Source organism: Hippocampus guttulatus, chromosome 19, assembly GCF_054856545.1.
Source record: "Hippocampus guttulatus isolate MCC_2025c chromosome 19, RoL_Hgut_1.0, whole genome shotgun sequence".
In the NCBI taxonomy this organism is placed as follows: domain Eukaryota; kingdom Metazoa; phylum Chordata; class Actinopteri; order Syngnathiformes; family Syngnathidae; genus Hippocampus; species Hippocampus guttulatus.
The window spans coordinates 6,491,700-6,517,855 of NC_141279.1; the positions used below are offsets into that span (position 1 = coordinate 6,491,700).

General features: G+C 45.5%; 2 protein-coding genes and 1 long non-coding RNA gene across 6 annotated transcripts; 1 reads left to right on the forward strand and 2 right to left on the reverse strand.

Moving 5' to 3' along the window:
* Positions 1-3,913: 3,913 nt before the first annotated feature.
* qki2 (QKI, KH domain containing, RNA binding 2) lies at positions 3,914-18,683 on the reverse strand. Of its 4 annotated transcripts, XM_086138581.1 has the most exons (9): positions 18,140-18,683; positions 16,760-16,908; positions 14,856-14,972; positions 11,222-11,365; positions 9,958-10,045; positions 9,474-9,758; positions 8,756-8,779; positions 7,350-7,427; positions 3,914-5,517 (listed from the first exon to the last, which is right to left on the reverse strand). In XM_086138581.1, the coding sequence occupies exons 1-9, from the start codon at positions 18,279-18,281 to the stop codon at positions 5,495-5,497; spliced, it is 1,050 nt and encodes a 349-aa protein (XP_085994707.1). In that variant the 5' UTR covers positions 18,282-18,683; the 3' UTR covers positions 3,914-5,494. The 4 variants fall into 4 exon arrangements, with proteins under 4 accessions (XP_085994707.1, XP_085994708.1, XP_085994709.1 ...); XM_086138582.1 differs by lacking the exon at positions 8,756-8,779; XM_086138583.1 differs by lacking the exons at positions 3,914-5,517; positions 8,756-8,779 and having other exon boundaries at positions 7,153-7,427; positions 18,140-18,680.
* LOC147189875 (uncharacterized) lies at positions 12,758-20,542 on the forward strand. Its single transcript, XR_015104100.1, has 3 exons — positions 12,758-14,784; positions 19,274-19,415; positions 20,443-20,542. It is a non-coding gene; the product is annotated as an uncharacterized LOC147189875 (long non-coding RNA).
* A 1,034-nt stretch (positions 20,543-21,576) lies between these two features.
* Positions 21,577-26,085, reverse strand: prph2a (peripherin 2a (retinal degeneration, slow)). Its single transcript, XM_086099304.1, has 3 exons — positions 25,160-26,085; positions 23,446-23,692; positions 21,577-22,438 (listed from the first exon to the last, which is right to left on the reverse strand). The coding sequence occupies exons 1-3, from the start codon at positions 25,738-25,740 to the stop codon at positions 22,229-22,231; spliced, it is 1,038 nt and encodes a 345-aa protein (XP_085955430.1). The 5' UTR covers positions 25,741-26,085; the 3' UTR covers positions 21,577-22,228.
* Positions 26,086-26,156: the final 71 nt, after the last annotated feature.

Consider the following 26,156-nt stretch of genomic DNA (forward strand, 5'->3'; position numbering starts at 1 on the left):
CATCTTAGGCCGCGTATTCTACCATTGTGTGTGTGTGTGTGTGTGTGTGTGTGTGTGTGTATTCACAAGGGGCCAAGTGGAGCGATGAAGTTTGCCATTGTCGCCCAATGTGGGTGTTTTTCAGACTATCTGGCATCATCTGTGAGTTAGTGTTCTCTGTGTTGCTGCCCAGTGTGCCCACTGTCTTCCCACAATGCCCCATTGAGGCCCCAGGGCCTCTCTCTCCCACTCTCTCACTCTCTTTTTTTTCAGCTTTTTTTTTGTACCCGTTAGGAGGAAGGGGTGCCATAATCATCAAATTTTTGTCAAATAGCTGTGATGTCATCTTTTATTTTTGCTTGTCATCCCCTCACTCTCTCTCACTCTCTCGTTTACTTCCCATCTTCCTTCCCTTCTCTCTCTCTCTCTCAAATCCCAAACACAAAAGACAAGGGGGAGGCCGCGAAAGGACCCCAGTGTATGCTGGTTGCCAGGGAGACGGAGAGACAGTGTCGGGTCTTTAAACTTCCCTCACTGAGGGGTGTGTGGGGTTTCTATGGGGGGTGCAGTGGGGGGGGCTTATTTACATGGGAAGAGGACAAGGGTGAGAGAGAGGATTGGAGGTTTTAAATCCACTTTTTTTTTTCCTCCCCACCAACCCCATCGTCACTGCTAAAAATCATTCCGCCGCATCAAATATTTACAGAGCGGAGGAAATGTAGAGCTGTTCATTATGTGGAGAATGCATAGCATTTTAAATCAACCTGTCTCGCACACACACATACACGCACACACACACACAATTTGATTGTGGTGGGAGCTTCGGTGTGTGTTGGCTCGCTGGCCGGAGCTGACTGCAGAATACATTAGCGAAGCGATTTAACCCTCCTGCTTAGTCAGATTGACCCGCTTGCAAGTGAAAGAAATGCAACACAAAGTAAAGCCGCAATTAATGGGCCCCTTTTTTTTAAAATAGAAAATCCTTTGATGTTCCCAAGCTTTGACACCACGCAACGGCAAAAAAATGTTTTGCAATTGAGCGTCATCCATCTTTTCCAATCTACTTGTTTCTGCTTGGGGCTTATCCGGGCAAAGTTGTAGAATAGAGTCATAGAATTAGCACAAAATGGCTGCTCCAAACCAAAATGGTTAACTTCAGGTCCAAGTTTGGCCACGGGGTCGTTGAATTTATTTTATCGTTCCTCGCACAGTAGACGTTTGCCCATATTCGTGTTCATCTGTGAAACTGGTGTAGAGGGATTGAGGAATTTAAATTCAAACTGCATGCATGAGGTTTTGTTTTCATTCCACTGTAAAATTTGAATGTCAATCCTCAAATTGGCAAGTTTGACTGAAGAGTGCCCCAGCTTACAATTAATTCTTTATTTTATGTATTTTTTTTTTAAAGTGATGAAAGCCATCACACGAGCTTAAGATACACCGCCGAGCAATTTTTACTGTCATGCCATCAGATCTGGGCAAGGAGCCCACGTGACCACTTTCGGTTATTGAACAGGGCAAACACTCAACACCACAAACATAATGAAAATATAATGAAAAATGACTGAATGGCTCAAAATGTTGTTGTTTTTTTCCTCTCTTTTTTTTAGACATGCTTGTTGAATTTCGGGTTGATCGGTGAAACTTTCCAGGAAATGCTACCGAGTGAAACCTGGGATAAGGTACGTACACTCTCACTAGTATACACAAGCCTGAAAAAAAAAATGTATGTTTTTCTGCACAAGTTAATAAAGAAATACAATTTTAGGTTTTGTTTCTGACACTTGGATAATTTAACTCACCCCAGGTCGAAATGACCGGGGGAACAATATTGCTCTTCCTGAGAAATGTAACAAGAGGGTTAGAAGACTTGATTGAAAACAGGAAAAACAAATGAGAGCGCACACACCCATCCAAACACATCCATGAACCCCCCCCCCCCCGCCCTCCGCTCCCCCTACCCCCAAACCACTCACACCCCTTAAAAAAAAAAAAACCCTCTCCCTTTATTGCTATCTTCCTGTCCAGAGGACTGTCAGCGGCGGTCACATTATGTTCTTTCTCTCTCAGTGATCAGGGGAGGGGGGTGAAGCAGGCTCAACTCCAAGCCTGAAGTTCAATATCAAGCCCCCGCCACCCCCCTCTTCAGCACCCACCCCAACAAAAACTCCACAATGAAAGCAGGAAGGGCAGGCAGAGGACGAATGAACCACCCATGGCTGCATTCACCGTGGAAAAACGCTGTGTTGTTGTTTAACTTTGGGATTTAAAGGGAAACTTTGTTTGAAGCGCGCGTGATGTGACTATATTTTTATGTCAAGGGCCCGAGTACCCTGTGCCAAGAAGGCCCCTCTTGAAAGTTTGGAGTTTCTTCGTCCTCCTTTGAGAGCTTTCCCATACTCCCCCCAGACCCCCCCCCCCCCCCCCAAAAAAAAACCCAAACAGCAATCAAATTTTTTTGTTTGGTAAGGGAACTTTTTGAAAATACAGCAACATGAAATTTGGTAGACATTTCAAAAAAGTCTCTAGAGGCACACAAAGTCAACCATTTTGGATCAAAGCACTGATACGTGGCTCATTTTGGCCAATTTAAGCCTTTGGAATTTTGAAAAATTTAGCCGCTGATCCAGGGCCACTTAACAACATGAAATTTGGAGACATGTTTATCATATGTAGCCCCACAAAAAAAATGTATGAAATGACAGGAAGACTGCCATTTAGTCATTTTATGGTCACTTTGACCATTTCGGATCCTGGGAATTTGAGAAAAAATTCATCCCTCAAGCCAGTTACAGTTGGGTGGACCAACGAAATAGTGTTCAGAAGGCTTGCCTGAAAAGATGCAGGAAGTCTGCCGATTTTATTTTTATTTTATGGCAATTTCGGCTTCAAAAACTACCAGAGATTTTGTCCCATGGCAGCCAAATTTTAAGAAAATATACTTGACAGCTAGGTGACATTGGATGACTCGCCCTAAAAATTCAGCTCCACTAATCGTCTTGTGTGTGATGAAGGTCTCATCCTCTAAAGATTAATCGGGGCCTCGCCCTCCGCTGTAAGGGTACCATACATGAAATCGTTCTACTCCTGATGCTCGCATTTCCTTAAAGTTGTCTTCGTCTGGAGTCGCTGTTGTTGTAGGAGTTGCACTTTTCGCCGTGATCCTCCGCAGATGTTTTAGGGCGAGCTTGCACAATCAATTTCCCTTATATTCCCCCGACATTTAGCCCTCCAAACCTGACACCCTCACCGGCCCCCGCCTCCTTAGAATGCATGTGCGTGCCTCGGAGAAACCATGGCGAGCCGGGTGTGTTTTGTTCTCTCTTATTGCACAAATATGTGTAATGCCCTCCTCAAGTGGGAGACAGGATGGTGAGAAGACAGGCAAAAGAGGGGGAAGTGGGATGGAACATTTGTGGCCTTTTCCCTGCATTTCATCTAAAAGGGGTGTGTTTTTTTTAGTGTGTGCGTGTGTGAAAAGGCCTTGTTTTTGATGATTAGTATGCAGAAAGGAAGCCTATTTGCATAATTAAGTGCTACAGAGAGAGTGAGAGAAGCAACAAAGTTAGTTAGTTTTTACCACAAAGAGTTTAATGATTACAACGTTATTCCCGCTGACAATGTTAAAGAGTCCATCATTCCCGTTGCGCTCTTTTTCCCTTTTTTTTTTTTTAAAGAACCCCTCTCAACAAAGCATATAGACAGATACAATTAAGTGGTTAAACACAGAAAAGTTTAGTAAAGCCTATACAATGGCCCGCTGAAGGGCAGATTAATGTGGAACTACACTGTTAATTGTCAAAAAGACCTTCAAATCAAATCAAGGCACAAGAGGCAAGCGCTGGCGCTCATCTCCGAGGCTCCAGTTAACACGCCAAACATCTCCAGTATTTCAGGACACACTGTTGCATGGATGTGGATAGTAAGGCATCAACTCTGAAAAGGTCATTTAATGTACAAAATGGCATATAAAAATACATATAAACTCGTTACAGGTGTTACGACCCCACGATGTTTGATACCAAGGCCTCAGTTGGCTGTGTTGCACGTGCTCGTTAATATAGTTTGTGCGGGCTAGTTATGACAAAAACAGTGCTCTATCGTCACACAAACATAAAAAGACATCTTATTTAGATCAGTGCTTAATACTGTGTGGCACTTGGACAGGGACTGGGCAGTTAAACGGGAAGAGGTAAATTCCAATAAAAATGTACTTCTGGTGATTTATTATTATTATTATTTTTTAAAGGCACTTTTGTTCAGTTGTTGTGCAAACTTCCCTTTCCTTCATGTGCATGTAGTGGCATTTAAACACCGCGTGTTGAATCACAGGCTTGCGGAAGAAGCATCAGAACGCTTGACCCGATGGCTGTGATACTTTGGCCTTTTTGGATCTCACTTTCTTTTCTGCGGCGAGAGAGGATCCGCCTTGGCATTTTACTTCACTTGACGAGGTTATTGGAAGCACAAAATTCATTTAAGGCACTCTTTAAAACGTTAGTGACATTTAAAAGAAAAAGAGTGTGATTTCAGGCTTTGATTTCCATAATTGTTCAATTTTGTGGGTTTTTTTTGGTTTGTTTTTTACAAAGGAAGGATTCATAAAATCAAATCAAATAAAACCCCTGCGGAACTGTTTTAACTGCAGTCAGGTGCTATTTGTAATAAAGACTGATAAAATGCTAGCATGCTAACATATAGGAAGATAGCACCATGACTACAGAAAGGGCTGAAGCTGGTTAGCAAGTTTTTGACATCTCACTCTGTAGTCAGGTTCTATTTATATGCTATTAAATGCTAACACGTTAACTGTTGTATAGCTCACGTATCGCAAGCTAGCAACCGGAGTACAAAACGCACTGCGACGGATCAATAGGGATTTGACATCCCGGCTTGTAGTAGCACACCGTGCAAATGAGAATTGAGAAAATGCTAACATGCCTTTCAGCTTGTTTTCAGAATTGTATGAGAACTCCCTTGGGATGGCGCTATTTCTAATGAGGACTTCTGTGGTTGGGTATTTTTATCACCCAAAAAAGATGCTAAATGCTAAAAAATGCTAACATGTTAGCAGTTGGTTGCTCGTTGAAATGAAGTAGAATGCATCATATCAACACCTCTCTCTGTGGATGGTTTGAGTGCCGGGTGAGAACAATTAGCATCTTCAGTAGTTGAGTTGAAATTATTGCTTATGCAGGAGCTCGTTTGGACACGCCCCGCAATGGCGACAGTGGGCGATATGCGAGAGGAAGGCACGTGGACTAAAAGTTCGATGGCAGCGGTCCCTGCTGGGTTATCGGCACTGCAGCCGCCATCCGCTGCTGGTTAGATGGAAGGGTCGCTCACGGCGCCGGCCTCTGGTTGGCTGAGCCGGGTAGGGGTGGAAGGGGGGGGGGGGCGCGGAGGGATGAGGAGGAGAGTGGCAAGGCCGGGAGTTGGGGGGGGGGGGGGCATTTGGCCAATGAGACGGGTGGGTTGGGGTTCGGGGGGGGGGGGGTCATCAGTGGAAAAGGTGTCATGGGTTAGTTGCCGTGGCAGCTAGAGTTAGACAGGACACAGACAGACCAGGAAAGGAAGCGGAAAAAAAAGAGGGCACACAGAAGGGGACATAAAAAGAAAAACAAAAGATAGAAGAGAGATTAGTTTCAGCTAGTGGCGTTGGGATGACAACAAGGCATTTTTTTTCTCCCTACGGCCGTTGCACATGGTGCCAGGGGCGGATGCTTGGCCGCCCCTAGCGTCATGTGACCGCCGCTACCATGTCGCTACTCATGCTCCCAGACGGTGAAACCATGAGGCAGAGGAGGAGACGCTGTGGTTACCCAAAGTGTACGCAGGGGGAAATATATCGGATGTAGATGTGACTGGACATGTACGCATCGGTTGCCATCGAAAAAAAAAAAGCATCTTTGTGATTGTGGCATGTCGGTTGTCGGTGTGGTTGCTAGTTGCAGATTTCGCACCACGTGCGCTTTGGGTAAGCACGGACAGACGGCATTGGTTTCATGTGGGGGAGAGCGTGACCCTCTCGTTGTAAGCAGCTAGATTTGCGAGTAAGGCTGATTTATTCTTTTTAATATTGATTATGCTTTGCTCCATTGGCTCGGAAGTATTAGCAGAGCGGCTAATGGCTACTGTGAGCAGAGAGGTGCCATAGTAAGAGACAGCAATGAGAGGTTAAAAGATGGTGATTTGTTTGTTTGTTTTTAGAGGAAACAATTCAAAATAGACAGCCTAACTTCAAGAATTTAGAGCTCTTTAGTTTGTCTTTGGAGATTTATTTTGTTCTCAATAGTCGTCTTTATTGCCTTTTTTAGTGTTTTTTTTTTGTTTTGCTTGTTTTGTACAACAGGAGCACCACTGCTCACACACATACATATTGCAGCTAGCTAGTCCATGTCTATATTGCATAAAACAGTCATGAGGCCTGTGCATTGAGAAGGTCACCTCATATTTAAAAACAACAACAAAATCAAAACACAACAAAAAAAACACACACAAGAGCAACAACGCTGCCTTCCAGGGAACAGTAGGAGCTACACACGCGGAATAAAAGTTTTACATGGAGACACTTTATCTATAAAAAGCATACCGTAAAAAAAAAAAAAAGGAAAAAAAACCCTACTAATATTTTCAAGCGATTTTGTTCCATTAGCTTCATATAAGCACTTTAAAATCCCTATATACAAATGTATTTTTCTTTTTCTCTTTTGCAGCTAAATACATGGCAACAGCACCACTCTGGCTAGGTAATATAATATGAAAGATGTAAACAGTCCCAATGATAAAGTCCAGTGGGCGACTGGTAAGACCACAAAAAGAAAAACAAACAGTATTTCATACAAAAAAAATGGAAAAAAAGAGCTTGGAACACAGACTTCAGTAGTCATCACACGCTGTGTTTTAGTAGTAAAATGGGACTAAGTGGCGTGTAGTCATCGGGCACAACACTTTTGATCACCAACAAAGAAATGCGGGAACGAGTGGAATGAAATCAGGTATAAATAAAAGGTTCCCATCGGACGTGCTGGGTAGTAAGAAGTAGCATAAAAAAAGGGGGGGGGGGACTCTAAGTCCAGGAGTCACAAGGAAGGGAGTCACATGAATGGAGTGATTCACTCTAATTGAGATTGGCCGCCCGGGTTATCGAACAAGAGATAAGTGCACCCCCCCCCCCCCCCCCCCCCCCATTGTGCCCTCCCTCTTGACATGGCTCCTCCCATAATTTCACCCTTACTGCAACAAGACTGTTTTCACATTTGACACTGAGCTGGGCATGCCATGCTAAGACACACGCACATATACTGGTCCCTTGGTCTGCATGCACAACACGCACACGTACACATAAAGTGGCTGGTGAACTAACTAACCTCTGTCTGTGGTCACTACCCTTTGGTAAGGATGGATTCTCTTGTCTTGGCGGCGTACCTTAGCGGTCATGGCACCTGCTAACAAGCGCGACGACGTTGGCCAAAACAGAACACAGAAGGTTACTACTCATCAGAAGAAGACACATCACACGTCAGCGGCCACTTCCGGGAGAATTGACAACGTGCACAAAACTGCCGGTGAGAGGGTGGGGAGGTGGGGTCGGGGTTGTGGGGTGGGGTGGGGAGGGGTGGGGGTAAAGATTTAACCCTCCGATTATGCTGTGGGTGCAACTGATCACTTGGAAAATCTACATTTTGGTAAATTTAGATGAAAATTTTATTTCTCTAGTTGTGTTTTTTCTATTCTGTGTCCAAAAAAATACATGTAAAATATATAATACGATTTTATAATATGTTGATTAAACAGAGCAAGACACGTTGGTAAGAATTAAATAACAGCATTTTTTTTTAATATTTAAAAAAATTCTGATCAAACTTCTTATTCTGGTCTTAATTTTTTTTTTTATATATTTTTAAATTGCATTGGACTTTTCACGATAAGAGATTTAGATCAGTCTTCCGCAAGTCTTTTCATCATTTTTCTTATATTTTACAAAAATAATTTGCAAACCCCTCCCCTTCCATGCATGCGCCATCAAATATATCGACCCGGCAGCGACGCAACGGGTTAAAAGGGAGATGGCAGAAATGGCTAACTCTTTTTCTTGCAACTAGTATGCAGTACACTCATTGTCGACTGTATTTCAGGTCACACATACACGTTCCCTCCTTATTTCACCTCAAACACAAGAGATAAGTGTTCATCCATAACAGGAGGGTTAAATCATTCAAAGGACAGAATCATGTCGTGTTGTGATCTTCTGTTCTCTAAAAATTAATCCAAACCACTACTTCCTATTTAAAAAAAATAAAAATAAAGCTTCGCTAATAGCTTCAAAATCACGCTGGTGAGGCACTGGAATCAATAAAATTGCTTTTAAAAAAAAACATATATTAAATCACAAACAGCGCGCTAGAACATCTATACTCAAGCAAAAGTGTTAAAAATTACAAGTGGAACTATATATATACTTTTTGTTTTAAAGAAAAGGTTAGAATTGAAGGTGTCACACCACCACGCTAGTGTGCTAATAGAATGTCACGAGCGAGAAGAAGCCATGGATACTCGACTATAGCGCGAGGGATCTGTCGTCCTACAGTGTGAGCGAGCTGCGAGCCTTTGCTCCGTAGCATACTGGAAGCATTTAGAGAGAAGGGGGAGGTGGGGTTGGGGTGTTGGTTCAGGAAGGCGGGGAAGTTGGAGGGGAGAGGGGGTCTCTGCAAGCCAGTCCATGTGCGCTAAGATGGATAGCTAATCGCTTAGCCTTTGGTTGGGAAAGCCATACCTGCGAAAACACAGGACGAAGGGACTATTAGCCCGACGATGAGCTTCTGCATGCAGGGTTACACGTGAACGGATGTATTACGAGAGCTGGACACTGATGGCCCGCCATCACCCATCGTCATCTCTTGCCATTGATCAAGTTGAGTGACATGATAAGCGGAGGAATCAAATGCAGAGCAAACCTGGCTTCTCTAAAGCTCACGTTTATGACAAAACACACACACGCCGCCTTCAGAGCAAGCTGTCAAGCTGAAGTTCACAGCGGAGTTTCAAGAGAACGGGCTGCCCCTTGAATTAATAAATGCTGCACCTCAAATCTACTGACCAACATGTGCGTGGCAGTCATCTTTACCACAATAAACACCACCTGCAAAGCAGACGTGGCATCTGTAAAGCTGGCGTTCACTGTGGCATTTTAAGATAAAGCTTTCACCGGTGAACAAATGCATGCCACACCTCAAACGGTAGCTGTAAATCCCTTTCCTATGACATCTTCTACCACCATATGTGCACGCAGTAGATGTCCACAACCCACTGTAGGGCATACGTGGCATCTGTAAGGCTGAAATTTACGGCAGAGCGTATATTAGAGCGAAGTGCAATTTCTGCATGCATGTCATTGACTAAATTTTTGAGTTGATGCCTTGAACCAAGCATCCAGGTCTCATAATACATCCATTGTCCATGTAGGAGCATGATGAGCCGAAGCGATTATTTACCTAATACGCCGGTCGAGTCGATGGGGTATTCCAATATGGAGGGCGTCAATGTGTAGGGGTACTCATAGGGCGTGTAGATGATCCCCGACTCGGGTCCCTGCGGCACCAGCGCCGGATGCGGGTTGCCGCCCGGCATGAGGGCGGAGCTCTGGATCTGACGGATCAGAGGCATGAGGGTCGGCGTGGTCACGGGGGCGGGATTGCGCAGGGTGGCCGGCAGGACGGGCGTGGGGCCGGTGATGATGCGAGGGGCCTGCGGGGTGCCGAGTGGGAAGCCGGCGGTGGCTGCCGGACACACGGACACACACGAACACAAGATGCACAATGATTGTGTGTGCGCCCCCCCACACACATAAGCGTATACACAATGGACAGGGGACGAAGAAGGGACAAACAGTCTATGTTACAAGGAACAGAGCCATTGTTTGTATATACAGTGGTCTCCTGTGCAAAGGCCCCTCCCATCCTGTGCTGTGATGCTTACGTGTCTTGACAGTAGCGTCTCTGTAGGTTCCATTGAGGATGGCCAACTCCATCAGCTGCACTTTCTTCAAGTTGTCCTCACCTTCAGCCTACACAAAGGCACACGCAATCTCAATCAACGTCAGTGTCAAGGTCGAAGGGCACGGATCTCAGAATGGTCGAGAAAGACAGGTCAGGTTGTGACAGTAGAAGTGCAGCAGTGTAGTTTAAGTGCAGCATATTTGCGCTTTCCTCATCATGTGAGGTAAAACATTGACTTATTTGTTGACGTTGGAAGCAGATATCGGCAACGTGGCTGTTGTGGTTTCCGCCACACTGCTGCTTCTCACTCTCACAAAAGAAAAACTCAGAACATCACACACGTTGACGTCAACTGGCTCAAGAGAGTCTGCAAGTCAACGTTTCTGTCATCATCGGAGACTGCAAACAGCGAAACACGTGGCACCCACACACCCTAGCATACCAACACCACCCGGTCTGTACTATTCCTTGTCCAACAAGCTAGTTGCACCTTAGCTCCAGTTACTAGCCGCTGAGAAGCTTGTCTGATTTATTGCATCAAGGCAAAGTTGTGCGGGTGAAGCCAACGCGTATCATGAGTCGGAGCGCACTGACCATGAGCACTGCCATGGAATGAACAGGTGCTGCAGCTTCCGATGACCGCGACGCCTGACGGCCGTAACCTTTTCGGTCCGGCTGCAATAGAATCCCCCCCCCCCCCCCCAACCCCCGCTGGTCTTTTCTTTCTGACCCAGTTGTTGCAAGCGGAAGCAGCTTTGTGATTTCACAATATACGCTTATGTGTGTGTGGGGGGGGGGGGGCGGGGGGGTTGCACGATTTTCCACACCAGAGGGAGGGCGAGATGTATTGTAGGTGGCGCCGGAGAATGTGAGCCATGCCGAGGAGTCCAATCAAAATGTGCCCTTGTGCACGGACAACAACAAGAAAAAAAAAGGGGGGGGGGAATATTGTAGCCGGTCGTTGGGAATGAAGTGAGTTGTGAACGAGTGAAAGGAGTGATGGAGTGGGGAGGACGAGTGAACAGACTTGCCATTCATTCGTGCAGCCTTTCAAACAACCCGGCGTTGCCGTGGCAACCCCTTTTTGTGCATGTTCCCTAATTACCCTAACCCCTTACATATACTCACACACACATACACACACACACACTTTTGGACCGACAATCCGCTACAGCCCCCCCCCCCCCTCTTCCGTGCATACCAAAATGCTAAACTCTCATCCCCGTTTCTTTTGGGATACTCACAGCGGGGATGAGGAGTTTCTTGACTTCGTTGATGGCCCGCTGCAGCTTGATTTTAGCGCGGTTGTGCGTGTCCTCCACCGTGATCAGGACATGAAGGTCCTCGCTCAGGTGCTCCCAGTTGGGCTTGCCTCGGTTCATCTCCTCCTGCAGGGAGGAGAACAACAAGCACACTCGGTTAGTATGCGCGGGGTGGGACTTTTCCCATTCACACCCTACGAGTGACATGTAATGTGCTGTGGGGAGGTTTTTTTTAATCCTCCTGTTATGTTGCTGGGCAATGTGACCCATTTTAAGTGAGACTGCCAAACACGTACACCCAATTTTGCGTCGATCGGTCGGTGTCAGGGACGGATTGAAATTAAATTTACAAGCGTCAACTTTATCATTTCAAGTCCTAGAATAAACTCTGATTCCCAGTAAATAGTTCAAAGATGTGCAATCAATTTCTACAATAGAAATGATTACTCTCACTTGAGTTGATAATGACATACCGGTAATTCCAGAGAACAAAGGAAACTTGATTCAAGAAATAACTTGTCATGGGGTTGCGCAACTTTCTCAAACTCCCCGAATCACCAAAACTTCCCGCAATTCTCTGACAACTCACAATCGTTGAAACACGTCATTATTTGTCCTTTATCTCAGTCCACCGTCTGCAACAATGAAGCTACTCTGTACATTCTGTCACAGGACAGTTGACCTTGACATGACCGGATGTGCTCATTGTTTCGCAAAGGACTCTTACTGTACTATGCGTTGGGCGGGAGGGTGTTTGCATTTGATCAGCTGTTCACCTTCTCCCACTGCCAATAACAATCGGAACCTTTCTCGGCGTCATCTTGGTAACTTTACCACCCTGCTTTCTCCGGCATCAACCCCCACAAAGAACCTTGGCCGCTTATCGGGCCTCTATTGGAATCTTCCATCACGCTGCCGTTGGCCGTTAAGCCGGTTGGCTATCAAGGAGTTTTTTTTCCGCTAGTGGCTAGTTTGGCTCTACAGAGGAAACTGGAAGTAGACGCATCTGCGAATGGGTGGAGGGCTATTGTATTGTGATCATAAAATGGTACGTCACTCGGAATAGGGTCCAACCAACCTGTGGGTCGCGCGTTGCACGGCATGACACTGCAGAAAGTAACCCATTGATAAACGAGGCCAAGCGAAACATGGGCGCGACAGCGTGCCATCGATCCTGCCCACAGGCAAGGAATCGTGAGCAATTTTAGCATCTCAACTCTAGTTCATATTTCATAACTCCCCAAGGGGGAAAAAAAAGTAATAGGAGATTAATATTTGATGCAACCACACGCTGGCGGAATACGGAGTTACGAAAGCGTCCGTCGCAGTGTGTGGCGTGCAGGCGGGGGTGAGAGGCGGCCCGCTCGGTGAAATGTTTTGTCAAGTGAGATGTATCGTTTTGAAGAGCACTAAAAGTCAACATCTTTCTCTCGCCCCCCCGCCCCCCCTCCTACTGTGTCTCTGTTTTCCTTCCTCTGTGTGTGCGTCTCTCTCAGAGGGTGTGCGGGGTAGGGAATGTTCGAAAGAGAGAGAGAGAGAAAGGGTGGGTGGGGGGCGTTGCATGGAATGCTGGACTCGCTCCACTTGCCGTTTGCAAAGCTGGAGCCATCCAACGTGAGGAGACACCAGGGGAGAAGAAGGAAAGACAGATGGACTAAGCAGCGGGACAAGGAAAGAAACAAAAAAAACACATTGCGGCTGGTGTAGAATAGCGAGATATATGGATCGATAGATCGATGAATAGTGCGGAAAGCTATGATTTCAAACAGCCCTGAAAGCCAACGCCTGATTACATTCTGTTAAAATAGAGAAATATACAGTGTATTGTGGGGTGGGGGGGAAACGGTGATTTCAGAGTGTCCCTGAAGGCAGCGCTTGATTTGATTCTGTATCAAATAGCCAGACTGACGGACAGTGTGAGGAAGTCTTTGATTTGGGATCGCTCCTGAAGGCTACGCCCGATCACAGTCTTTCGAGAGAGGTCGGCGATGTGAGAAAAAGCTCTGATTTCACACAGTCACATGGTAACACTTCACTACATTCTGTAGATATAGAAATAGATAGACAGACAGTGCGAGGAAAGTTATGATTTCAGACAGTCCCTGAAGGCAACTTGCAATTTCATAGCATTTTTTTTTTTTTTTACTTTCACCCAATTCTGACATCCATCTATTACGCAATCGTGACTTGTGATGTCTGGACGTCTCCTGACACGACTCATTACAATTATTTTGAGCGCGCCAAAGGAACAGTACTTCCTGAGAAAACAGGAAGTGAGGCCTCGCTCGGTCACGATTGCTCTGATGACCGTAACGCCACCCAGAAATGTCATTTTTAACCTTGAACGTAATGCATTTGAATTCATGTACACTGGTTTATTAAAATTTTAATTCGTGTCACAGCTGTTGCTACGGCTAGCTCTGAGGCGAAACAGTTTTTTAGTGCCAATTTAATAAGGAGTTCCTTTTAGGAAATACACGCAATGATTCATGAGGAGGCGTGTTCTGTTTAGCGGTCACAATGTTCGTTCGCTGGCCATCAATTGAAAGTAAATGACGCGTCACATCTCCTACCGGGACGGTGGAGGCGTGGGGGCGCATGTTTTAGTAAGTGACTCCTTTCAGTAAATGTAATTTTAACAATGCGTGCACACATTCCTGCCATCGATTAAGGACAAGCAGAAACATTGTGTTAGTGTTGAGCACATTCATTGGATTATTTAGCTTCTGAAAAGGACGTTTCACAACTTTTCCTAATCGATCCTTTAAAAAAAATAAAAATACAAATAGACGAACATCCACTTAGATTCACACCTATCGATCAACAATCTGGAGACCTCACTGAACCGAACATGCATGTTTCTGGAATTTGGCAAACCCACGCAAGCTCGGGAAGAACATGCGAACTCCACGCAGCAAAATGGTGGACCACATTCCAAACCCTAATCTCAGAACTGTGAGCCAGATATGCTTTTGTATTCAGTACGACATTGTATATTCGCAGTTCACTGTTCGCAAATGCATCTGTTTTCTGCCAAATCGCTGTCAAAATTGGCAAGTGTCACGGAAGTATTTCGACGTGATACATCTCGAATAAGAGGCAAGCTTTGTTCGCGGCTGACAAGGGGAGGAGCAAAGGTTAAGCCTGGGTTCTTAGTGGAAGTTAGGGTGAATATTGTACACGGACAAGCGCATGCCTGGTGGATGTTTTTTTCAAAATCAAATCATCTAGATGCCATTTAATTTGAAGGTTAATGTTGGCAATCACTGTTAATGGTCTGCTCACGATTTAAATGATGAATATAGACAATTGCATCGATTTTTAGGGCGTTGGTTGTCAATTATTTGCGGGTTTTCACTCGTCTGTACTATTCAGAGTCCAATGACAGAGAACAATGAACAATGACGTATCCTCTTAGCACTTAGCAGGTTCACCGGCCAGGCTTTTTTTTTTCAGGTTCTGTGGGCTGACTGCAATTAAATGACACTTCACGACTCAAGGGGGAGCCCTGGCGCCACAGCGGTCGCTTACAGCTCTTTTAACAGGTGAGGAGGCCTTTAGTCAATAAAACCAGATCCGCAAACCACCCTGGAGCATGTAAAAGAGTGGCGGGTACCTTCTTCTTGTCCCGCATCGAGCCTTTCCCGCGCACCATGATCTTGCAGCCGGTCTCCGCCTCCAGCTGTTTGGCGGTCAGTCCGCGCGGGCCCAAGATCCTCCCGACAAAGTTGAACTGTGCAAGCGAGGAAAAAGAATACAAATATCATACGCAAAGGGGGGGGGGGGGGTCGCATATGACTTGAGCCCATTTGGGGTCGGCGGTGTGCTTGTGTGATGCGTTTGCGTTACCAAGCCAGAGCAAAAATAGATCATTATAAGGGGGCGCTTGGCGGCATGAGAGGACGCCGCCACTCGCTTAACCTTATCTGTCACGGGGACTGAGTGATTAACAAGACAGCTGCCCCGTGTGTGTGTGTATGTGTGCACCCTCATCTCACACATACACACAATACTTTCTCAGTAGCGACACGTCGATGGCACGCTGACCTCTGACTCACAAGGGCGCCCACGCACTAATAGAGTCCAAACGGCTCCTCTAAATTTAACCTTGATCTCAAGCGTTTGCCCTGCCGTCACGTGAGTGAGGACAACCTGTCATTGTGCCGGCTGATTGGCGAGCTGATGCGTGGTGGTGCTGGCGGAGGGGAGGTGAAGGGTAGGGGATTAAAAAAAAAACAATAAAAATTGCCCCTCCCTCAAAAAAAATTAAATAAGAAATCATGTGAGCCCTTCAATCTGGATAAACAACACTCATATTGAAGTTCTTAACTGTACTTGGCAGCAGTCGCGAGGATGTGCTGGATGCACCCGCGCTTCATAGGGTCTTATATTTAGGGCAGGGGGAGGGGGCTTAATCCACCTTCTAAGTGCCGATAAATATGGATGAGCGATGGCATCACGCTGATTAAAGCTGCATGAATAATCAGCCTTTATCAGTAAACAAAACTGGCGAAATGAATATTGTAATTTGATCCTCATCATTTTTGGGTATGCGGTTAATTGGTTTCCAGCATTTGTGTTTGTTGGCGTGATGACGTAAAAAATAATTTGTTCCTTATTATTCTGGAACATATGTGGGACGCGAACATACAGTTTACGTCCTCGATGTGTGATGGCTTTTGAAATCGGTTCATTCCTGACGATTCTGGCGATTCAATTGTCCCCTTAGTATGACATCACACTTCCATGACATCACAGTTTCATTTGCGAATGGCACGATGATTTTTAAAATGGTTTCTTATGATTCCAGCAATAAAATGTTCTCCTTTACAGGACATTCAAGTTCAAATCCTTCAAATTGTTTTTTTTTTATTATTCTGGCAACTAAATCAACTTTTTTGGGGGGGGGGGGGCGTTAACAGAAAGTTTTCGCGATTTACATAAATAGGTCATTGTGTATTATTCCAGCAACTAATTTACGTCCTATGTGTGACATCACAGTTGATGACCTCATTCTCTATTGGTGCAACGATTTAGAAATCGTTGTGTGACATCACAGCTCAATTCATATTGCCGGGATGAGTTAAAAAAAAAAAAACGTCTTTAGAAATCGTTTGTTTCTCATTATTCCAGGAATGAAATTGCCTTCCGAATATGACATAACAGTTTACGCCCTCGTTTCCTATTAGCACGATGACTTTCAGATTTGCTTCATTTCTCTTTTTTCTGGCATGTGAATCTTCTCCGTCATATGACTTCACAGTTGAGGCACCATGAACGCACTTGACCATTGTGTTTGAATGTGTATTTTTTTCTTGGAAAAGTATAGATATTTTTTAATTTGGTTTCTAATCAGCTAAAATGGCCTTACGGATTTTCATTCGGGCACTGACGTAGCTAGTGAGGCCCAACTGACTTTTTACCCTCCCTCCCACCACCGCCAGGAGATAAAAGTGTCCAAGGGCGAAAAATAAACAGTTGGCAGAGCGGTTCGAAGGTCACACACTGGCCCCCACTCACATCGGGGTACTCTTTGACCGGCACGTAGAGCTTCTCCTGCAGCTGGGCCACCGGTCCGATGGCTTCGGGCAGCTCCTCCATGTCGCGTCCGTTGAACATGCCTCCGTTCACCGTGTCGTTGTACATGTCCTTGCGTACCCGCCCGATCTCTGCCGGACAAGAAAGGAGAGAGTCATGAGACATCGCTGACAATTTCTCCTGCTATGTTGACACATGCTGTTCCCTTTTAACCCAGTAAATATGCTCGGGAGGTCACTGTGACCCAATAACGAAACTGGACCGAAAGGATTGCTCATTTTGAAAACACGTGCTGCTCTTATGCGCCGAGGCCCCATTAAAACACTGTCACGCTTGTAATGTTTGTTTAGGCTCGACCCGGCGGCCCACAATGCCTCTGTAATGACACCCCGGCGCAATAATAAGTGCTTACGTGCCAACCGCACGCACGCACGTACACAAACACGACCCAATGGCTGCCTTGAGGCGCAAATATCGTCTGACCTCAGCAGGCTTGATGGCGAGCTCCAACTTATTGTGACCCTCCACTTTTGGGTCACGGCGACACTTTGCCGCGGGGAAATGAGAAGTGAAAGAGGCTACAGCAAAAAAGCTCTCATCATCAAGTCGTCTCGTGTTTGTTTCATGTCGCAAATGAACAGTTGTCAGTCAGTTAGCATTAGTTGGTACAGTAGAGCACGAGTCCACATCGCTTTGAAATAGACTAAAGGGCGTGCGTCTGTCTGGACTGGACTGGGCGCCTGTCCACATAACTCAGGCCGGAGCCAGAACGCACAGAACACGGGCCCGCTTTGATTCTAAACGCTGCTGTCACGCTATCATGTGGTGCGAGAGACGGAGACGCTCGGCCTTCCGGAAGCTGATGTGTTTCTTTAAAATAATTACATGACCTGTTGCAAAAAAAAAAAAAAAAAAAAAATGCTTTTGAAAAACTCAAGTCAGGGGCGGCAAGTTCAAAAATAAAATTTGAAAATGACTATCGGAATGATGTCATTATTTGAGTATTGGCACGTTAGTGAAGAGGAATCGAAGAAGTCGCCCAGTGACATGTTGTGTCGTTCCAGTGCAGGGCTGGGCTGCATCACTCCCACCATAAGCCTGCGCATTAGGTCACTGGCAAAGACTAACAACTGTCTGTTTGTTCCCATCACCAACTCACTCGATACACACTCACTCGCTCACTCTGAATTTGTGTGCAACTGATCAGGCACAGAGAAAAGGCGGACTGTTTTCGAGATATAAACTTTAAAAATCTCACATTTGGCCTGTTAAAAGTGACATGCACGAGTCCCCCCCCCCCCCCCCCCACACCCACCACCATCCCTCTCAAAAACTCAACGCCCCACCCACCCACCACCTTACCTTCATCTAGCAGCCGCTCCAGATGTGTGAAGATGCCACTGAAGTTGGGTAATGAACTCATCACCTTCCGGTCGTTCATCAGTTGCATTAAGTAGTCCGGATTGGACTTGGGTCTCTCCTTCACCTCTGTCTCCCCGACCATGGCTCAAGCGTCGATGCAAAAGCACTCTGCTTGGATTTCAATATAAAGTAGTTTGTAGAAGAGTGGTGGTGTGTGTTAAAAAAAAAAGTCCCTAAAAAGCGATGACAGGACAGCACCGTCTTCCGGCCGACGAGCGTGTTTCTCAAGCGGCTACTCTTCAAATCACAGCCGCCCCCCCTCCGCTCGGTTCCGAGCCCGACTCGTCTCCGGATGATGCGAGCCCCTCCTCGACCACCCCCCGGCGATTTAAAGTTGTTTTTGATGGAGGGAGGGGGGAGGAAAAGTTCCTTGGGAGAGTTGTTCGAAGTGGACCGCGAACAAGTTGGTGGCGGCGGATCCGGGCTCGGTATCATATGATTACAGTAGTGCGGGTGAGCACGAGTGGGGCTCCGGGGAGCGCGCTGCGCGTCGCCGCCAAGGCCTGAGGGGTGGAGGCTCGTGCTCGTCCTCATTGAGCGGCGCATACTACAAACGCCTCCCGCCCTCCCTTCCGCGTGGCGTCGCGCACGCGCACGCACAACAAAACATGCGCGGCAACGTGAAGGTATGCGCATCTGTTGCTTCACCTCATCTGTCCCGTTCGACCTGGGGCGGGAGCGTACGTGCGTTCGTGTAGCCGGCTTGTTCAGCTGGAAGGCTGGCTAACTGGCCACATCGTTTAACATACTGTTACTTTACAAATTAGAACACTTGTCCCCCCCAGCTTCAACATCAATAAGAGTGTATTTTTAATTTACATTGAACAGAATGTATCCACAAATTCTCGAGAATTAGATATTTGACATGGATGGATGGATGGATAGACAAGGCAACTCAATGTGCTTCACACAACACTCAAAAGCATTTACAAACAGAACATTTAACAATAATCACGCGAAATTAGAAGTTTTTGCCTCGCAACGCAGTAAATAGTCCACCAGGCGACAAAGTGTATTTTTGTTTGAAAGGCAACAAGTGCCAATCATGTGTTTTATCTTCTGTTTTCTTTCCAGGGAAGTAAGGCTAGCCACACCCCAGGCATCTTGCGGCTGTGCAACCAGGTGGATGCTTTGCTGAACTAACAAGGCGGCGTGAAGTGTGCGCTTCTTCTTGCTGGGTGGCTGCCTGAAATGTCAGCGCTGAAGGAACAGATAGGTGCGAGAGTCTAAACATAACCTGCTGTAAATCACACACACACACACGCGCGCACACACACACGCACACACGTAGGTGAGACAATGTGTGAGTGTGTGTGTGTGGCTGTTGGCGGGTGGGATACGGCCTTGTCTATATCTCTGTGTGTGAATTGTGACGGGGCAGCATGGTAATGGCTGGTCAGCTGGTATGGCGAGTATTCAGGGCGGGGGCTGTGCATTGTCCTCTCATGGCTCCCCAACAATGCCCCTCTGAGTAGCTCGCCACACATCTACCAGTCACGGGCCTCACGCTCACCCGCTCTTCTCTGCTGCTTTGCTTTCTATCGGCCATATTTATTCAGCCGGGGCGAGGCGTAAAGTGAGACGCGATGGTTGTTGTGAAAGCCGCGGTGCTCCTGACCATTTGGGCGAAGGTCAAGCAGCTAGAGACCCCCTGCCGTCCCCACTCCCACCCCTCCACTCACCATACTTCAAATCAAAGCACATGTCAATCACGGTGAAGCTGCCAAGATGCATACATACCTCCATACATGCGTCATTATATGATGCACGCGCTGAATAATTTAATCAGTTCTGAAAGGCCTTTTTCAAAGCTAGTGTGCTCCCGTCATGCATATGTGCACATAACTGATGGCATTTTGTGATAAAATGCCAAAAGATTGATTGTCCGTCTTATGTTTGTCATTGGAACGGCAACCATTAAGTATGTAATATATGTAAATAAAAGGCAGCGAATCCCAACAGACACATGCCAAATGTCTAGAAAAGCAAAGGCAAAACCTTTGTCCATTTGAAACACATGTACTGTATCTCCAAATGAGTTTTTTCCCACAAATAACATAAAATAGTTTCATAGCTAAATCACTTATATTTCAGAACGAAATGCTGATTAAAGCTTTTTCAACAGTGATGATATTTCTGATAAAATGACAAAATATTAATTGCCCATCTTATGTAAAAGTCTTAGGAATGCCATCAGGTGTTTGTGTGTGAAATATGGTGTCTTTACTTTTGTTTTTCATCAGTGCCAGTTTGAAAAAAGACGCCCTCCTGTGGACAAGAGGTGCAACTATCTCTGATCAAGATGTGGAAAAAGACACAAACATGAGGAAAACACCTAAAAGGTGAGTGTTAGAAAATCTACATGCGGGAAACTGTTGCAAAGGACCTCGCAAACAACTTCTTCTGTTTAAACCAAGTGGGTGGATAAAAGTTTATGTGCCTTACCTACAGTCACCTACAGAGGGCGACAAAGCAACAATGTGATGGGCAATAGCTTCACCTGACTGAAAATAAACACTGCACTCTAAACATTTGGTTATTCTGCATTCAACATAAAAAAAGTATTTATTTTAATTCATAATGAATTGTATATATTCAATGATTCATGTCGATTAGGTTTTTGACTTGTAAACAGACAGACAGACAGACAGATAGATAGTGGCATTAAATCAAATCCACTCCCTGTTTTTCCGTCTCGCCATGTGCCTTCCCCTCCCTGACTCTTGGATGTACGTGACGTATAAGTGCTCGCGGTAGGACATCAGCCGCTCACCTGGTTGAAGGGGACTCAGGATAATCTCAAATCCGATTAGCCTCCTTATCTACTCAGTCCTGCTTTTATGTGCTTTGGAGACTCCTGAAATACCATGCAAAAAAGACACACTCCAAAGTCTGGTTGCTGACATAGCTCTAAAAAAAAAGGCTTAAAAATGGAAAAGCATGTGTATTTCCTTTCACCTTTCACTTGTTGGATTGAATTTGTCCTCATACAGCATGCATCTGCAAATTTCTTGACTTTTATATTCAAATTCAACTTGGAAATACATCTGTGTTTCCTTTTACATTTTACTCATCCCAATAGTTTTGTGCATTAAAAAATACAGAATCACCAGATTTTGTGGGTTTTACGTTCAAATAATAACAAGCACAAACTTTAGACTACCACACAACTACACTGACCACTCTGATTGCCACACACACACACACACACACACGACTGTTAGATCAGGGCATGTGAAGAGACATCCCGTGCATGTGAAAGCAGTAAAGAGCATAATTGCCTTCATCCGGTCGTCGACTTAATCGTGAGCCTTGTGGCACTCGCTGTGTGTTCGGGCCTCCTTGACGCAAAGTCAAAAGACGACAAGACGACCACATTTTCTCACACAAACGCTTGTTATTTTATTAGTTATCCCCGTTTTTCTAAACACACAGCCCATATACATTCATTTACATGGATTTTGATACAGTGTATATATATATATATATATTAACAGATTACATTATATTTAAATATATATTTTTTAAAAAAATTCAGCGTTGACATTTCTACACTATGTACAAAGACCGCCACACCGTTGTTAAATATACAGAGGCCGAATGAAAGTCTGACAGGAGATGTGAAGGGCTTTTGGGGGAGGGGGGCAAAATATTTAGCTGCCAAATTCATTTGTGATATCATATTCCTATTAACAAAAAAATAAATAGTTTATCTCTTCAATTGGATTGCGAATCTCGGGTTGCTGCGACAGGGGGGTTGCATAGTAACCACCATCCCCATCCAAACGTCTTTGTCGGATCTCATGTGGAGGTGTACCTAATGTTGTGGACTCGTAACGCCGTCTTGGAAAACTACGGCTCTGTATTTACTACAAATTTACAGTCGATTTCCCGCAATGAGCCAATTAAAAAAACAACAACAACAACAACCAAACAACAACAACAATCCTCTCACAAGTCCTTTTACTTCCGTTTGGGCGTGGTGGCGGTGTCAGTTTTGGCAGGGTGTGAGGGAAGTCAATAGGTCACTCAGCTCACAGTGGCTACGCCGCCCTCGTCGCCCCCTTCCTCGACTTTACCGCCTTTGCCCATGGCCTTCATTTTGGTCATGATATCGGTGAACGTCTCCTTGACGGTCTTCTCGAGGAGCCAGCCCTCGCTCTCGCTCTCCGGGTCTTCGGGGTTGGCCAGAGTGGACAGCGAGCTGTCGACGTATTGCAGGCCCGCTGTCACGGCGATCTGTCACAGGGCGGGGAAAACGTGGTTCGAGTGAACAAAATGGCAAATATAGACAAAATGTCAACAGGTATTTATGAAAGCTAGCAATTAGGTGTCGATCCAAATAGGCTTTTTTTGGGCCCTGGTAGAGGTGTACTTGTGACCTTTTTGCAATGCTGTGCAGCTGCACCGAATATTCTGTCCAGTAAACCGTCAATAATATCAGTCCACCATGTGTGCAGGCGTCGTTAACTTGCATAACCATTTTCAATCTGGGCTTCCTCCAAGTTGGATCAGCTTCTAGGGACTTGCCTTCCATCCAGGTTTCTAGAGTAAACCCCTGTCTGCTGGATTTAAGATATTACGGTACCTAAAAGTGTCTGCAGCTCAGACAGGAAAAGTCGGGGGGCCAATTTAAAGCAGCCACAAGAAAATAAAGGGGGGATTGGTGTGGGATTCTTTCTCTTTACATGCGAGATAGTGAAGGGAAGGAGGAATTATTTTTAGGTTGTTTCGGGAAGGGGGGCCGGCAAACGAGGAAAAGGAAGTGGGCGATGGGAACACCAACTGTGTCAAATGTTGCTCACCTCGCACCATGCGATGACAACAATGAAGTCCTGCCGTCATACTTTCCTCTCACACTTCATACACTCTGCACTGTTTTATGAATATTTATTGATGTTAATACCAAGAATGTCCAAATAGTTTGACTTTGACTGAAGAAGGGGGGTGGACACGTCTCTTTTGTGTTTTTGAATCCGAAACAAATTTAAATACATTCTTATATTCTGATGTGGAGCATGTTTACTTTTATTATTTAAACACTTGGCAGGCTAACAACAACAAAAAAGTGACACAAACGGCCCCCAGGTCAGACTTTTGACACCGCTGTGTACATAGTAGTAGCACTGAGGAGTTTTTAGTATTTTCTGTCACATTTAGCTCCATGAGAAGGCCCGATATTAATATTGTTGTTGCCGAGTGGTTGTTTGATTCTGCTTCTGGTGTCATTGTTAATGTTGCCTGACCTCTAACAGGGTGACCAGCAGCACCAGGGCGCCGATGGTGGTCATCATGCCGCCGTAGTAGGAGAGCAGAGCATCGCGGCAGCCGCTCTTCCACACGTTGAGGTCCTCGGTGTAGTGGTCGTAGCTGTAATGCGCCGAGTTGTTGGTCATCTGCTGCTGGATGCACGGCCGCGGAGAGCTCGGGTTACAACAGCTGAAGGGCACACCGTCCATCAGGTACTGGCCGTCCACGTTGCTCCCGATGCGGCTAGGAACCAAATATTACACTTTTATTAATGTATAGAGTGTACCTTGCAGGATTATATCGTGTGTTGTTAGCCCAATAACATAATTGCTTCAGTCAGTTTTCATTTTATGCTTAAAATATCAATAGCAAATATTTCATCAGATTTTTTATTTGTATTTTTTTTAATCGATTTCAATTTGAATGAAGTTAAAATAATGTGAGACCTTTTATGTGATCTGTATTTAAAAAAAATACATTCAAATAAGGACGTCAAGTAAAAAGTGTGAACTGCAATTATTTTTACAGTTTGCATTAAAAATACAATGTATGCGAATAAAATAAAAATGTTAGATAAATTACATTTCTATTTGAATGTGATTAGAGTTTTATGTTTCTACGTTCAAAAAATAATTTCTTGAATGTTTGAAGTTTGAGCTATGAACTGAAAAGTAATGACAACATTTCTTATCAACACTTTGCACTTCTGAACCGCAACAATTGAGCATAATCGGTTCTCGGAACATCCTTGATTAACCTTGAAAAGAGTACAGCGTCAACATCGCGTTGCAAAGTGCCGGAACTGTTCCGCAGACACTTAACTGACATTTGTGGGTCAGAGTCGGAAACACTTAATCCAGAGTCAAACCGAGTAAATCTCTTTGAGTACGCAGGAAACGCATCATATAGGTCAGTGCGCAGAACCGCGACACTTTTGGGGCCCTAAAAAGGATCCATCAAGATGTTAAAATGTTGAATGAACAACATTCCACCTCGACTGCATGTCGGAAACATCAACACAATCACTTTCGGTTCTTCTCGATCGAACTGCAAAGCTGTTTAAAAAAAAAAAAAAAAAAAATCTGCAAATTAGCTTTCCCCGAGCTCAGCAGGGTTGATTGGACAGGACACTGATGCTTCAAGTGCTAATCCCGGCGATTTACTAGTCATGGTGGGAAGACTTAAACATTAGACAACAACATTAGCCACACACCTGCGACCCCTAATTTCAATATTTTGCACATCCTCTCACAGTTAGGGGTCATTTCCAAGGTCAAAAATAGCTCTTGTACTGGCATTTACCAGCAGATCTACTTAATATTGTCGCCAGGACCATTGAATTGCCCCTGTGCTGTTTTGATCCCTCTTATCGTTTTCTGCACTTAATCACCGCCCCTCCCGCGAGCACCCTGGCCAAAGTGCCCAGTAACCCACACCTACTTCGTCATTTGCCATCACCATTTCTGTCCCGCTAATCCTCAAACGGGTGAGGGAGAAAAACATACATGCCCTGACCTACCCTCACCCCAAATCCACTTATACTGAACTCATCCTCTCGAGGTTCTGATGAGCAAAACTCCCCAGTGACATGCGTACAATAATAAATGTAGCACCTCTCTAGATTATGATGTCTTGTAAGTCTCCACTGAAGACCCAGATACGAAATACACTGCAAATGACACATTCAATTCATCCGAAAATTCCACTTACTCTTTAACCTCTTTGGCGCTGAAGTCCAGGTAGCGGTTGCTGACCCACTGGATCTCGAACCAGTCCCGGTAGTTGTCGTTGCCGCAGCAGCGGAACTCTATCTGCATCAGGTCCAGCGTCCGCTTCATGTAGCAGCGTCCCGGCGTGTCCGTGTCCTTGTAGTAGCGCATGCCGTTGCGTAGCCCCTCGGCCAGCGTGAACTGCAGCGGGATGCGCATGATGAAGCACAGCAGCGCCGTGATCACCAGTAGAACGTTGAAGACCACGCAGCCCATCAGAAAGGTCTTGAGCATGGGTTTCCACTTGACAAACTTGGAGGGATCCAAAGAGTCGTAGCAGACCTTGCCTCCGAAAGCGTTGATGCCACACGCCAGCAGGCCCATCATGATGAGAAGGTTGGGCAGGAAGTGGCTCTCGTTATTGTCCATCAGCTCCGAGCGCTTACGCAGCTCGATCTTGAAAAAGAGGCCCATGCTGAAGACCAGCACGCCGGCCATGACGGCGAACCAGAACAGAAACCACACGCTCTGGGCGAGCTTCACTCGCTTTTTCAGATCAAACTTGACCTTCATCAAAGCCATTGTTCAACCAGATGTGGCCTTTAAAAAAAAAAAGAAAAAAAAGCCAGTTAGATCCGAGGAGAACTTATGGTGATCTTTTTTTTTTAAGAACCAAATTGCGGTTTGAACTTCGACAATCCCCTTTGGTGCATCAGTAATCCATCACAGACCATTCTCGCCGTGCCCTCATCGAGCCCAAGGAGGTTATTCATTCAAAGCTACCGCCATTGCTCCCCGAAAACTTCTCAGTTCGATGCGTTCAGTTTGCTTAGATTTCGCCCGGAGGATTTCTGCAAGGATCCTCATGCCTCAACTCGCCAAGTTGCCGTACGTCATGCTAAGCTCCTGTAAGCAGCCTGATCCAATTTGCGAGGAAAAAAAAATCCCCCCACACAAGATGAACCCGATTTGAAGGCTCAGTCCCGGGTGACTTAATT